The sequence below is a fragment of the Pongo abelii genome, chromosome 20 (genome assembly GCF_028885655.2).
Source record: "Pongo abelii isolate AG06213 chromosome 20, NHGRI_mPonAbe1-v2.0_pri, whole genome shotgun sequence".
NCBI lineage: Eukaryota > Metazoa > Chordata > Mammalia > Primates > Hominidae > Pongo > Pongo abelii.
Genome location: NC_072005.2, coordinates 53040844 through 53057102, shown reverse-complemented (window position 1 = coordinate 53057102; position 16259 = coordinate 53040844). Strand labels below are relative to the sequence as shown.

The following is a 16259-nucleotide window of genomic DNA, read 5'->3' as shown; positions in this document are numbered from 1 at the left end:
TGCACCATTGTACTCCAACCTCAGTAACAGAGTGAGACTCTGTCTCTTTAAAAAAAAAAAAAATCACATTATTAAAACAAGCCAGAGAGGACTGTACTGGACGGCAAGGGCCTGAAGAGGCAAAGCCAAGTGCAGTGTGACTATTGATTGAATCCTAGTACAAAAAGCTCAGCTATAACATATAGTTTTAAGTCAAATGAATAAATTTTAAAATGAACTGTATGTGAAATGATACTACTGAATTAATGGTAATTTTTTTTTTCCTTTTTTTTTTTTTTGAGACAGGGTCTTGCTCTGTTGCCCAGGCTGGATTGCAGTGGTGCGATCAGAGCTCAGTGCAGTCTTGGAACTCCTGGGCTCAAACGATCCTCCTGCCTCAGCCTCCCAAACAGCTGGGATCACAGGTGCATACTACTATGCCTGGCATGCATGCATGCTTTATTTATTTATTTATTTGGAGACAGAGTCTTACTTTGTCGCCCAGGCTGGAGTGCAGTGATGCGATCTCGGCTCACTGCAACCTCCACCTTGTGGGTTCAAGTAATTCTCCCACCTCAGCCTCCCGAATAGCTGGGATTACAGGCACATACCACCAAGCCCAGCTAATTTTTGTATTTTTAGTAGAGATGGATGGGGTTTTGCCATGTTGGTCAGGCTGGTCTGGAACTCCTGACATCAAGTGATCACCCACCTCGGCCTCCCAAAGTGCTGGGATTACAGGTGTGAGCCACTGCACCCGGCCTCTTCTGCCTCATCTAAGAGGGCTATGTTAAAAAAATGTTGAACGCTAGCTTACCTCATACTCTGAATTATGTAAAAATAAATATATGTGTATATGCAGAGAAATAAGACTACAAGAAACATCTCAAATCATTAACGGTGGTTTTCACTAAGTAACAGATCACGAATTTTTGAGTTCCTCTTCACAGTTCTTGCCATTTGTCCAATTTCTACAATGAACGTGCTTTAATTTTATAAAGTGGAGAAAAAGTTTTCTTAGGAAATAAGGGTACACAAAGACATCCCTTCAATGCACACTAAGCTCACAGATACCAGGTTTAATTTTTCTTCTGAAATTCCATAAAAGTACAAACTAATGCCAACAAGGGGAAATATATGGTCATTTTTTTCTTGAAGAAGGACGAAAATGGAATTAAGGTGTTCCAGATTGAAAATCACTCATTCAATCTATCTTTTTTCTTTTTTTTTTTTAAAGAGGCAGGGTCTCTGGCTGAGTGCAGTGGCACATGCTTATCATCCCAGCACTTTGGGAGGCCAAGGTGGGAGGACGGCTTAAGGCCAGGTGTTTGAGACCTGCCTGGGCAACATAGTGAGACTTTGTCTCTACAAAAAATACAAAAATTAGCCAGGCATGGTGGCACGTGCCTGTAGTCCCAGTTACTCAAGAGGCTTGAGGCCAGAAAGGTGAGGCTGCAAGTGAGCTATGACTGCACCACTGCACTCCAGCCTGGGCAACAGAGCGAGATCCTGTCTCTTTCTCTCTCTCTTTTGTTTTTTAAGAGACAGGGTCTCGCTCTGTTGCCCAGGCTGGAGTGCAGTGGTGTGATCACAGCTCACTTACAGCCTTGAACCTTTGGCCTCAAGCAATTCTCCCACCTCAGCCTCCAGGATAGCTGGGACCACAGATGCATGCCACCATGCCTGGCTAATTTACAATAATCAATTAATGTATATGCTGTATCGGGCTCTAGGGAAACAAGGAGAACAGAGAATCCCGTTTTCAGGAAGGTGAAATTTGGCTGAGAAGAACTACCAGGGAGGTTAAATTCAAAGTGCTATTAGGAGTAGGAGCCTCTTCAAGAATCAGGATAAGTTCCAGAGGCAAAAAGGAATGGGGGACAAATTTTAAACCACACAAGGGGAATGCCCTAAGGCAAAGAAATACTAAGAAATTCTGCTTGGTTCACATCCTTCCGATAAATTGCATTCTTGTAGGACAATTTTAAAACTAATACTTGAAGCAGTATAAAACAGAAAGAAAGGGGTGAAAGAAGGGAGGGGAGGGGGGAAAAAGGAGGGTGGGAAGGAGGGCAGGGGACAATGGCATAGTAACAGTTTTGCTGTTCCTGAGTCAGGGAAGGAGGATTATGAGTGCAGCCTGCATCTGGTAGGCAACAAAGAAGCAAGGATGGGTTTTCAGCAGATAAACTGTCATACCCATAGACTGGACTGAGAAGGTGGGTGATGGTGGGCAGCAGAGATGAAGTGGAGGGGACAGAGCAAAGGCACTGCTGCCCTGTGGTATCTGCCAGAAGTGCAAACCCAGAACCTGATCACAGTGAAATATCCAAAAAACAAAAACAAAGCCAAGGCCGGGCACAGTGGCTCACGCCTGTAATGCCAGCACTTTGGGAGGCCGAGGCGTGTGGATAGCTTGAGCTCAGGAGTTTGAGACCAGTCTGGGCAACATAAAAACCCCATCTCTATCAAAAATACAAAAAATTAAAAATAAAAAAAAAAAAAGGAAAACAAAGCTAAGCTGAGGAACACCCTACAAAAGAACTGATTGGTGATTTTGTTTTTTTGGTTTTTTGGTTTTTGAGACGGAGTCTAGCTCTGTCGCCAGGCTGGAGTGCAGTGGCATGATCTCAGCTCATTCCAACCACTGCCTCCTGGGTTCAAGCGATTCTCCTGCCTCAGCTTCCCGAGTAGCTGGGACTACAGGTGCGTGCCACCATGCCCAGCTAATTTTTTTTTTTTTTTTTTTTTGAGACGTAGTTTCGCTCTTGTTGCCCAGGCTGGAGTGCAATGGTGCGATCTTGGCTCACTGCAACCTCCGCCTCCCAGGTTCAAGTGATTCTCCTGCTTCAGCCTCCCGAATAGCTAGGATTACAGGCATGCACCACCAAGCCTGGCTAATTTTGTATTTTTAGTAGAGACTGGGTTTCTCCATGTTGGTCAGACTGGTATCGAATTCCTGATCTTCCGCCTCAGCCTCTCAAAGTACTGGAATTACAAGCGTGAGCCACCGCCCCGGCCTAATTTTCTGTGTTTTTAGTAGAGACGGGGTTTCACCATGTTGGCCAGGATGGTCTCGATCTCTTGACCTTGTGATTGCCTGCCTCGGCCTCCCAAAGTGCTGGGAATACAGTTGTGAGCCACTGCTCTGGGCCAGATTTGACCACTAAATGTAACGTGTGGTCCAGGATAAGGTCCTGGACCAAAACAGTGTTTTGTCTGTTGCTATAAAGGAAGTTAGTGGGAAAACTGATGAAATGAGAATGTCTATAGATTAGATTACAGACAGATTAGTACTAGATCAATGTTGATTTCCTAATTTTGATAAATGCACAGTGGTTCTATAAGAGAATGTTTTTGGGAAATACCCACTTAAGTATTTAAAAGTAAAGGTGCAGGCCGGGCATGGTGGCTCACGCCTGTAATCCCAGCACTTTGGGAGGCCAAGGCGGGTGGATCACTTGAGGTCAGGAGTTTCAGACGAGCCTGGCCAACATGGTGAAACTCCATCTCTACTAAAAATACAAAAAAAATTAGCCAGGTGTGGTGGTGCATGCCTGTAATCCCAGCTACTCAGGAGCCTGAGGTGGGAGGATTGCTTGAACCCAGGAGGCAGAGGTTGCAGTGAGTCGAGATCGTGCCACTGCACTCCAGCCTGGGTGACAGAGTGAGACTCCGTCTAAAAAAAATTAAATAAGTAAATAAGTAAATAAATAAATAAACAAATAAACAAATGTAAAGGCGCATATCACACCTGCAACTTTCAAACATTTTATAGAGACAGATAAAGGAAGAAATTAATATAAAACGAGTGTCAAAAAGATGGACACTGAAGCCAGGCATGGTAGCTCATGCCTGTAATCCTAGGACTTTAGGAGGCCAAGGTAGGAGGATCATTTGAAGCTAGGATTGTGAGACTAGCCTGGGCAATAAGTGAGACCCCTGTGGCTACAGCAGGAAAAAAAAAAAAGATGGACAATGAGAAACCGCTTTGGGTACAGAATGGACTAAACAAAGCTATAGATCTGTAACGATTATGCAAAGTGCTTATTATTGAGATTCAAGCCTGGGGTGAATTATTTCTCTGGTTTCCAGAGAAAACCTAGGAAATAAATACAAAGTCTTTGGTGGGCTTCAACTTAAAAGCTATCTTCAGGCCAGGTGCGGTGGCTCACACCTGTAATCCCAGCACTTTGGCAGGCTGAGGTGGGCGGATCACGAGGTCAGGAGTTTGAGACAGCCTGACCAACGTGGTGAAACCCTATCTCTACTAAAAATACAAAAATTAGCTGGGCATGGTGGTGTGCACCCGTAATCCCAGCTATTCAGGAGGCTGAGGCAGGAGAATCACTTGAACCTGGGAGGCAGAGGTTGCAGTGAGCTGAGATCGTGTCACTGCACTCCAGCCTGGGCAACAGAGTGAGACTCTATTTCAAAAAATAAAAATAAAAATAAAATAATAAATAAAGCTATCTTCCCTGCTTTACAAAATCCTAAGTAAATATGAACACTGTCACTCAGCTTCACACGATGCTGCTGAAATTATCAGCAGAGCCTAGTAGGCTGTCCACACCACACAATACTTAATACCACTGTAGATAACATCAGAGTTAGAAAGAACAGATAGGAAGGCTGTAATCCCTACCTTAGTTTCAAATTAGTTTAAGCCTGTGTTCCTGAGCCCAACTCTGAATGCTCAAGAACCCACTTTAGTGAAACTGGAAGGCCAAAGGGACACATGAGAGCTCAAATGAATAAAGCAAATGGTTTCAACACAAGTAAAACTTAATTATTTCAAGAACAATGCAAAAAAATTTTCCAAGACAGTCTACCTTTGCGATAGCATCAAGTTGTCAGAGGAGCTGCATAACCAGAAGATATCCCAAACATCCTAATCATTTTCTTACCTCAGAAAAAAATCCTATCAATACATGAGTCTCAGGCATCCGAACAATGCTGAGGGCTGTATTAATTTTACTAAACCAAAATGTATTATGTATCCACTATAGTACTGAGGACACAATGATAGCACAACCCTCAAGGAGTTCACAGACCTGCAGGGAACACAGATGGGCAGGCAACTGACAGAGTGCTGATGCTCTGGTGGGTGAGGGAGCACAGAGAAAGCGCCCAAGCAGCCACAGCTGCCACCTTGAGCACAGAACAGCTCCTTCGTAGGCCAAGGCCTAATAAATGCCCAACGACAGCCTCAAAACTGCACACAAATGGAGACTCCACACATCTGACAGCTGTCGGGACTGCTCAGCTCCTTCTCCAAGAGCATCTCACAATCAACAACAACTGATTCCAGAATCTCCAGATGGCTTGGCCCTCCAGTAAGCATCCTGTAGACAGTGAAAGTTATAAACTGCTATGAGGTCATACTCTTACCTGTGGCTTCAATGTACTCAATACATCTTTCAATAAAAATGGGGATCGGCTTCTCTGGAGTCACGACAGTTGTTAAGGGCACCCCAAAATAGTTACTCTCCCAGGTTGCCTTTGTGATGGATGGTCGGGGTTTGGGCTTTGGTTTCTGTCCAGGAAAGAGAAAAGGAAGCACAAAAACAAAGTGAGTATCAACATGTAACTTAAACATCAGTAAGGCTTCCAGAGGGGAAGCAGTGGTATAAAAACTGCTAAAAAAAATGTCAAGAAGTGGCTGGATGTGGTGACTCATGCCTGTATTCCCAGCACTTTGGGAGCCCGAGGCGGGTGGATCACCTCAGGTCAGGAGTTCGAGACCAGCTTGGCCAATATGGTGAAACCCTGTCTCTACTAAAAACACAAAAATCAGCCAGGTGTGGTGGTGGGCGCCTGTAATCCCAGCTACTTGGGAGGCTGAGGCAGGAGAATTGCTTGAACCCAGGAGGTGGAGATTGAGGTGAGCCGAGATTGCACCACTGTATTCCAGCCTGGACGACAGAGTAAGACTCTATCTCAAAAAAAAAAAAAAAAAAAAAAAAGATTTCAAGAAGGATTAAAAAGACTCGCTTGGCTCATCTCACTACTTTTAATTTTCTATCTTCTGGCCTCTGAATACCACATAAGATGCCAGAAAGTCACACCTTGAGTATGAGACCACATTATTAGAACAAAGATGTTTATAAGAAGCAGGCCATGTTTATGTAATAAAATAACAATACGATGATTATCTACATCCTCTACCAGGGATGCACTGGAGTAAACAGGAAGTTTTCCAAACACCCTACAAGGATAATAGATGTTACATACTCAAAGATAGCTAAAATCTTTTAAAAAAATGAAATGGAAAACAGATTATTTCCTCTTTTTAGAAAAGAGAGCAGGCATTCTGCTAGGGTTGATAGACCCAAATGTGAATGTCCTTTGATACATTAGCTTGGGGTTAATTCTCAGTTGCATCCACATTAGGAAAAGGTAAAGTCAACTAATCAAACAAGACAAATAAAGTATTTTTTTGGTCTATTTTTCCCTAGTCACCTTCTTCAAGAAGTAGTAGCAGCAGCAGCAGCAGCAGCAACAGCAACCACTTGAGAACTCACTATGCACAGACTAAGTTCTGAATATTATTATTATTATTATAATTTTGAGACAGGGTCTCCCTGTGTTGCTCAGGCTGGAGTACAGTGGCACAGCCACAGCTCACTGCAGCCTGGACCTCCTGGGCTCAAGCGATCTTCCTACCTCAGCATTCCAAAGCTGGGACCACAGGCATGTACCCAGGCTAATTTTTAAATTTTCTGTAGAGATGGGGGTCTCACTATGTTGCCCAGCCTGCCAAATATTATTTCTTTTAAACCTGATGACACTCAGTCTTACCAAGGAAAAACTGTCTCACATGCCTAAATGACACAACTACTAAGTGACTGCTTGGATTCAAATCCAGGAAGGTTTGTCTCCAAAGCCTATGCTCATTAACATGATTAATACTGAGATACTCTGCCTCAAAAGTATTCAATCTTTTTATTTTGAACCTTAAATGGAGAAAAAATTACTCTAAACAAATGGTAAATTTCCTAAAGCCAAAGAAATACACTTGAAATTTTGGCCTTTTGTTAAAATATCTACTAAAAAGAGAAAAGTAACCAAATAGGATCAAGGTAAATTAGACCCAGGTGTATCTCCAGCAATTCAGTTTCATTTTCCAGTTGATGAAACCAATTTAGAAAAGCAGATTTACTCAGAAATGTGCACAGCCCATAAACCTAAAGTATTTAGGGATTTTACATAAAATCCACGGAAGGAAACAATGAACCGCCAGGCCACAGGCCACCTATTCCCTCTCCTTCTCCTGCCCATCTTCGTTCCTGCCCGTACCCCTTTATATAAGAAAAAAATCACTTCCTGTTTAGTCTGAGATTCGTTGAGAACTTCCTGTGCAAACAAATAGCAAGAAAAAAAAAGGAACAGATCAGAATATAATGTACACAAGGAAAGAGCAAGTCCATTCCATTTCTGGACTGCTGGGTGAGATTACTTCAAATGACAAACCAAAGGAAATGAGAATCCAATCTTCATTCAGCCTGCTACCTGACTCAATATGGAGAATGCTATAATGTGAATGGATTCTGGGGTCCCAGGGAAGAACCATGCACTCCATAAAGCCTGTCCCCACTCACTGTGAGATACGCGCTCCTCATAAAGTAGTGGCATAGCCTCCTAGGTTCGGGGGGAATGGCTGCTGCTTGCTCCCCTTATAGACTGAAGCAAACAGGCTCTGACTTCAGACATTTTTACCAAAGAAGTAAGGAAAAGCCAATTAACGATGTATTATATACATTTACAGGAAATAATTTAATGAGTCTATACTGTGTCTCTAGCATCTTCTACTTATATGAAGTATAACATAAAGAATTTAAGGCTGGGCATGGTGGCTAATGCCTATAATCCTAGCACTATGGGAGGCTGAGGTGGGCAAATTGCTTGAGCTCAGGAGTTCAAGACCAGCCTGGGCAACATGGTGAAACCTCATCCCTACAAAAAATACAAAAACAATTAGCTGGGCATGGTAGTGCACACCTATAGTCCCAGCTACCTGGGAAGCTGAGGTGGGAGGATCACCTGAGCCCAGGAGGTCGAGGCTGTAGTGGGCTGAGATCGTGCCACTGCACTCCAGCCCGGGTGACAAAGTGAGACCCTGTCTCAAAATAATAAATAAATGAGAGGGCTGGCCGGGCATGGTGGCTCACGCCTGTAATCCCAGCACTTTGGGAGGGTGAGGCGGGCAGATCACCTGAGATCAGGAGTTCGAGACCAGCCTGGCCAACATGGTGAAACCCTGTCTCTACAAAAATACAAAAATTAGCCGGGCATGATGGCAAGTGCCTGTAATCCCAGCTACTCAGGAGGCTAAGGTGGGAGAATCACTTGAACCCAGGAGGTAGAGGTTGCAGTGAGCCGAGATTGTGCCATTGCACTCCAGCCTGGGTGACAGAGCGAGACTGTGTCTTGGGGAGGAGGGGCGGGGTGGGGAATAGGGGCTGAGTGCCTCTGTTTCACACATTGTTGCAACCAGATAACAATGATTCAAACAATGCTCTCCCCACTTAAAATGTTTCCTATTTTTTTTTTAATTTAAAGTTTAAAAGGTTAAGTCGAAAAGTTTTATATTTGGAGTTTAAAAGGTTAGCTATACAATCTGAATAACCAAAGAGCATCTGTACTTAAACCCACATTCAACCATCTTCTATCATTCAAGTTTTTAACAGTCTCAAATCCTACAGAATATGCCTGTCAAAACTAACAGCACTGTTCAATAAAACAGGCTTCCAAATAAACCGCTGTGAAGGAATAGAAATGGAAGCTGCAAAGAAGCTATTCCTAATCACCTTAAAGCCTCCTTCTAACCATGGTTCTAGGAAACAGACAACAAATTTCAATCTTGTATTCCCCCACCCTCTTAATACTAGGAACAAGATGATGCCCGTGTGTTCTAACAATCTAACTTAGCCAGGAAATTTAGCCTTCATCAATTGAGTACTTTCTGTGTACCAGAACCTAGCATAAGTTCTTTTTTAGATAGGGTCTCGCTCTGTCGTCCAGGCTGGGGTGCAGTGGCGCAGTCATAGCTCCCTACAACCACAGCTTCCTGGGCTCAAGGGACCCTCCTGCCTCGGACTCCCAAAGTGCTGGGATTACAAGCATGAGCCACCATACCCAGCCAGCATAAATTCTTTACAAGCACTCCAGATTCAAAATATTTGTGGGTGTGGGTATTAAAAACTCCATTTGACAGAGGCCAACTCCTAGAAAAAGTCAGTAACTTGACAAAGTCAGGTCTGTATGACTGCGAAACCTGTGCTTTTAACCACCACGGCTTATAATCTAGTGAAAATTCTTGAGATGGAGAGAATAAATAAATGGATGACTGAGTAAGTGAATAAAAGCACACTAGCTGGGCTTGGTGGCTCATGCCTGTAATTCCAGCACTTTGGGAGGCTGAGGTGGGCGGATCACTTGAGGCCAGAGTTTGAGACCAGCCTGGCCAACGTGGTGAAACCCCATTTCTACAAAAAATATTAAAAAAAAATTATCTGGGTGTGGTGATGCATGCCTGCAGTCCCAGCAACTCGAGAGCCTGCAGTGGGAGGATTGCTTGAGCTGGGAAGGTGGAGGCTGCAGTGAGTCAAAATTGCGTCACTGCACTCCAGCCTGGGTGACAGCGGGAGACCCTGTCTCAAAAAAAAAAAAAGAAAAAGAAAAAGAAGGCACACTGATCACTGATTATCTGGAGGACTTCCAAAGGTTTCTAAAGGTAATAAAGATCCACTCATATAAAATACCAGGGAACTTTAAATTGGCAAAGGGAATAATGGGGCAGTCTGATAGCTATTTTCAAATAGCTATAGAGCTACCTATTGACTATAGAGCAGGCTTCTTTTATATGGCTCCAAAGGGTCACATTGGGAGCGATAAGAGAGACGGAAGGCTAACTGAGACAACTGCTCCTATCTCTTTCACCTCAAAGAGCCCAAGATTTAGTTCAATCCTTCTATTTACAACAGTGGATGTGGAGGGTAAGCTTTTGCAGTAGCATCACCCCACCTCCTTGCTGAGTGACGTGGATTCAATCTCACTCCCTCTTTTTTAAGACAAACTCTGGTTTACAGAATTTCAGAATACCTCCTTGAGATAACTGAAGGCTCTCTAGGGTGTCACAAAATTGGAACTCTTGCAAAATGAATTCTAAACCTTCCTAGTAAGAAAATCAGGGTTTGGGGTGCATGCCAAGAGCTGGGCCAGACTGCTGATAGAAGCAACACTTCAGGCATCTGAAGGGTTACTGGGCATACTTCTGATGGAAATGCCATTCTCCTGAGTGGACTGCCAGATATCTCATGCCCCCAGTCAGACATGTGTCACTCTTTAGGGAGTTATTGGGTGCACTTTCAGCAACAGGTCCTTGAAAAGGAGAAAGTGACAACACCCAACATCCATCTTCTTTCGGAGGCATTTACCTATTAGCAGGCTGAAATGAAAAAAGCATCTAGCCAGAGGAAGTCAATCCCTGAGAACAATCTCCACGTGTGCCTCTAAGTTTATTTATTTATTTATTTATTTATTTATTTTTACTGAAATGGAGTCTCACTCTGTCACCCAAGCTGGAGTGCAGTAGCGCAATCTTGGCTCACTACAACCCCCGCCTCCCCAGTTCAAGCCATTCTCCTGCCTCAGCCTCCTGAGTAGCTGGGATTATAGGCATGAGCCACCATGCCCAGCAAGTTTTTGTATTTTTAGTAAAGACGGGATTTCACCATGTTGGCCAGGCTGTTCTTGAACTCCTGACTTTCAGTGATCCAAACTGCCTTGGCCTCCCAAAGTGCTGGGATTATAGGTGTGAGCCACCGTGCCCGGCCGCCTCGTTTAGAGTCCAACTGGGTCAAAAATGGAATAGAGGTTCCCTAGGAGTGGCTGGGCATGGTGGTAGCTGCTCTGCACAATTATTCAAAACTTCACGGCCACTCTGCAAGGTAAGGGTTATTTAGACCCATTTTACAGTTGAGAAAACAGAGACTCATGGAGATTCACAGCCAGCACTTAGTGTACTGTGATCTTTGAACGCCAAAGCCCCATGCTGTTTCCCCTGCATGGTCTATCTCCTCCACAAAGAAATGCCACTGCCATACACAAAGGACTGGGCCAGCCTGAAACACCTTCACCTTGGCCTTTTAGATCGATTTAAAAAAAAAGAACAACATAGTCCATTGCTTTGTACCTCATTGTTTGCTTAAAAACACACCTGATTTTGGTCTTGATATGAATCATGGCAAAGTTTATAAATAATAGTTTATGCCCATGGTGCACTGGGGAGAAATGGTGTCTGGAAACTACCTCTGGTCTCTCGGCTTTTCAGACACAAGAGCATAAAGAGGAAACCCCCGACCGTGGCAGAGTAGGAAGCTGCATCTGTCACTGCCTCTGCTCCCCACTCGGCTGTAAGCCCAGTCCACAGACCCTGTCCAAGTCCACTGGGGCAAGAAAAAGAGTAGAATGGAAGCCAAGGGATAGGTAAGAGCCAAAAGGGCTTTCTATCAGCTGGGAAGATGGTTGGGTTCCAGGGCCTGACGTGCAGTGGGCACTCAATATATTTGCTGAACAAAAACAGTTTCCAATAATGTACTGGGCCAATGTTCCTTTCTATTTTCTCAAATTCAGCTGAGACGCAGACTATCTCTGTGGTAGGTTCTCGTTTCTCCTTACACTGTGCTGCTCACTCTAGTGTGTGAGGAGGTGAGGCTCAGAAGGCCTTGTTCATACTTTGGCAGTCCTATATCATAAGCCTTTTAAAGACCGCCAGATGAAGTCCTAATTCCCTCTGTAGGTACTGAATGAGGTACAGTTATTTACATACACATACAACAAATATTCTACTGGGCTAAGTTCCTAGAAGGCAAGAGTCTTGGTTTGTTTTTTTAAATGAATTTATGAATTATCCCAAGGCCACATAACAAACTAGCAGCAGAGCTAATACTAGGACCAAAGTCATCTCCCGCCCTCAATGAACTTCCAATCTATCTGGTAACAGAAGACATATCCACAATAAACAAAGCTGATCTAGGTACCACATGAGCAAGTACCAGGTATGCAACAATGGAAAAAGGTAAGAATATTCTATCTTCTGTGGGAACAGCAGGGAGGGCTACTTACTGACCCTACGCTGTCAACTTCAAATATTCTCTTTTGGTCTCCTCCATAAACAACCTTATAAATGTAAAGTTACTTATCTAGATTTTAGAGTCAGAAAATATGTTCACTAGAGTTGTACCATCTAGTATAGCCATTTAAACCTTTTAAATGCTTGGTAACATATCTAATAAAGGAAATAAAAAACGGAACCCAGCCTGTTGGATTCACTGCCTTTTTTTGTCTTTTTTTTTTTTTTTTTTTAAATGCCTGGACACCAGCCCTAGTGATTTTGATTTAATTGAACTGGAAGCAGGTGGGGTGGTGGGGAACCAGGCATCGGAACTGGGTTTTCTGGTTGGTTTTTTGAGACAGCGTCTCACTGTGTTGCCCAGGCTGGAGTGCAGTGGTGTAATCATGGCTCACTGCAGCCTCAACCTCCCTGGGCTCAGGTGATTCTCCCATCTCAGCCTCCCAGCTAGCTGGGACTACAGGTATGTGCCACCACGCCCAGATAATATTTTGTAGAGACAGAGTTTTGCCATGTTGCCCAAGCTAGTTTCAAACTCCTGGGCTCAAGCAATCTGCCAAACTCGGCCTCCCAAAGTATTGGGATTACAAGTGTGAGCCACCATGTCTGGCCTTTTTTAAAAACAGTTAACACCAGCCAGGTGCAGTGACGCATGCCTGTAATCCCAACACTTTGGGAAGCCCAGATGGGAGGACTGCTTAAGGCCAAGAGTTTTGAGACCAGCCTAGGAACATAGTGAGACCCCAACTTTAAAAAAATTTTTTTAATTTTTTAATTTTTTTTTTTTTTTTGAGATGGAGTTTCGCTCTTGTTGCCCAGGCTGGAGTGCAATGGTGCGATCTCGGTTCACTGCAAACTCCACCTCCTGGGTTCAAGTGATTCTTCTGCCTCAGCCTCCTGAGTAGCTGGGATTACAGGTATGTGCCACCAAGCCTGGCTAATTTTGTACTTTTAGTAAAGAGGGGGTTTCTCCATGTTTGTCAGGCTGGTCTAGAAATCCTGACCTCAAGTGATCTGCCCACCTCGGCCTCCCAAAGTGCTGGGATTACAGGTGTGAGCCACCGTGCCCGGCATTAATGTTTTATGTAAAAAAAAAAAAAAAACAGAGTAACAGGTAACACCATATACGGAATGTAGTCTGGAACATGGACAGTGCCATCTGAATGAGGATGAGAGTGAAATCAATACACAGAGCCCCAGAGGGTCACACTCATGGCTTGCCAAGTTGTGTGGTGGCATACTATGGACTAACTGTAACTGGTAGAGTCTTAGAAAATCGGAAAGATTCCATAAGTGGCATTACTACAGCTGTTCCCTAAACCACTTTCTTGCATTCAATATTCAACATCGTGCCTTTCTGATTGGCAATTATTCTCTTCTATTTCCAAAAGAGTTCCAGAAGGGCCTTTTCAATTAAGTTATTTGCTTATGCTCCAAATGTATTCTTGGTTAACTGGTGCTCCCCCTTCTGGGCTCTGAAAAATTCCACGCCCAAGTTTAAAAGAAAACCTGAAGGCAGATGTATTCTTGCTGACAAAATCTATTATTAAAGCACAAATGCTTAGATATGGTCTCCTTCAAGCTGGCAGTTAATACTATGACTCAGTCACTCACCATCTTGGAGCATCTTTATTTACCGATGAACAGGAAGGACCACAAAGTCCTGGCCTTCCTGCCATCCCTAATCCTCTTAAATAATGGGAAAAGAAATGGAGACCTGTCATCCTATTGCAGGACCTAACTAAATCCAGACCATAGCTTTTTTTTTTTTTTTTTTTTTTTTGAGACAGTCTCCCTCTGTTGCCCAGGCTGGAGTGCAGTGGCATGATCCCAGCTCACTGCAATATCTGCCTCCCGGGTTCAAGTGATTCTCTTGCCTCAGCCTCCCCAGTAGCTGGGATTATAGGCTGTCCACCACCACACCTGGCTAATTTTTGTATTTTTTGTAGAGACGGGGTTTCGCCATGTTGGCCAGGCTGGTCTCGAACTCCTGACCTCAAGTGATGTGCCTGCCTCAGCCTCCCAAAGTGCTGGGATTACAGGTGTGACCCACCGCGCCCAGTTCAGACCATAGCTTTTTGCTCTATAAAGGCATGAAGTCTGGTGACCGCGGATCTACCCCTGAGAAGACAACTCGTGGCCAGTGTGATTGGGAGCCAAACAGCAAGGAGGGCCCACTAGTTCCAGGTACATTTTCATGAACACTTGCCTGAAGTTCAACACACGCGGAATTTGGACTTTCCAACGCTATGGGTCAGTTTTTATTGCTTGCCTCTCTCAAACGCTGTAGAAAATCCATTTGGAAGGCCTTTGCCTTATAAGCAAAGGTGATTCCCGACTAGAGCTGGAATAATTTGAGTCCCTACAAAGGTATTTCAGTATCACCAGGTGGTGGAGGAGACCAAGTTGGCTCAGTGAGGCATCAGCACAATTCCCAGTTCTTTTAAAAACAGATTTGGGTTGCCTATCGTAATTTTTTTTTAAGAACAGGTGTGCTGTAAGCTAAGGCAGATAGTTAAAGATAGTCTATTTTTATCACCAAAAACACACTACAGAAGTTCTTCAGGCTTAAAATAAACTGAGAATCGAGTGACACCAGTGAGAAACAATTTCTCAAAGTTCCAGTTGCTATTTCAATGTCTCCATGCCTTTTTTGTCCTCTACTCAACTAGGCTCTGAAGCTAGAAACAAACAGCACCGTGCTGTTCTGGGGGGCAGTGATGAGAAATGGATTTTTTCAGATAATCAAAGATCTTTTGTTTGAATGAACAAATCGACTGGACTGACTGAGTGGTCTAAATATAGGCACCTGACTGTTGAATATTAGCAACTTTTCTGCAGACTGGATGATGAAAATCCACAGGAAGTGGAAGTCAGAACACTAGGGTTCAGAATCTCAGCTCTTCCACTCAGTGGCTACACTCACTTGGGCAAGGTTTAATCTCTCTGAGCCTTAGTTACCTCACCTCAAAATCAAGGATGAAAAACATCACCTCATTAAGACTGGGAGGAGGAATAAATAAAAAATTGATGTGAAAATGCCTGACACGTACCTGGCACACAGTAAGTATTCAATAAATGCACAAAAACACAAAACCCTTCACGTGGTGGCCACAGCCCTCTATTATTTGGCGTGGGTCCCCCTCACCTCTCCAGAGCAGCCACACTAAGCTTCTTTCAACTCTTTGAACACATCAAGTTCTTTCAGCTCCATGAAGCTTCCATCCTCACTGACTTTGTCTGCCTCATGCTTCAAAAGTCTCAGCCTTAAATATCATTTCCTTGGGGAGCTTTCCTGATACCACAGTTTAGGTTAAACTTCCTTGTTACACAATTCCTTAGTATCCCGTACCTTCCCTCTGGTAATATTCAAAATGCATGCAAGTACATGTTTAAAACCTAACATCCCCAAGACTGTAAGCTGGATTAACGTCACTACCACACCTAGGGCACCCAGCACAATGTTGGGCATAAAACAAGTGCTCACTAAATGCCCACGCACCGAATTGCATGTCTCCTTCCTAAAAGAATGACTGAACTTCTGCTCTGGAGACAAAAGTACCTTGTTTAAAAGACACAATTTTTTCAGGAAACAGAAAATCCAAGGGCAAGTCAGTGTGCCCACCCCATTTTTAAAACTAAGGTATGTATTTGGTCTCAAAGCTCATTGAGTAGGACTATTTCTGAAGCACACACTGAGAGTCTTTCCTAGGCAGGTACAAAGAGCTCATATTTCATCGCATTCAGCTTGTCTGTCAAAACTCAACATCCCTCCCAGGGGAGCAAGCAGTCCAATTCCCCAGCTGGTTTTTATTCACATTAGAAACTTTAACTCCATTCTAGGCCTCACAAAATGAGAGCTGTGTCCACACAAAGCCACAACAACCAGCCAATTCACTGAATCCAATGAAATAAGCCAATTCACTAGGGGGGGACACAAACTGTCAAACTGGTTACTTGGTGCCTTATAGACCAAACAATGCATGATTGAATTGGTTAGCTTTTCAATAGGTTGTCTTGTCATGTGGTTGCTGCAGTGAGTGAAAGATTTTCTTTATCATTCTGTTTTGTCTTTTTTTTTTTTTTTAGCACCAAAATAAGAACACATCAGATAGAAGGGTAAGTAGCCAATAATGTCTTCTTT

The 16259-nt window shown here is 43.6% G+C and overlaps 1 protein-coding gene across 2 annotated transcripts in view; it reads right to left on the bottom strand.

The window, feature by feature from the left end:
* ARHGAP35 (Rho GTPase activating protein 35) overlaps nucleotides 1–16259 on the bottom strand; it is a 144559-nt gene that overhangs the window by 62849 nt on the left and 65451 nt on the right. For both annotated transcript variants that reach the window (XM_024236821.3, XM_063720146.1), the window contains exon 3: nucleotides 5371–5515. In XM_024236821.3, the coding sequence (XP_024092589.1) occupies nucleotides 5371–5515 (145 nt within the window). The remainder of the gene's footprint in view (nucleotides 1–5370; nucleotides 5516–16259) is intronic.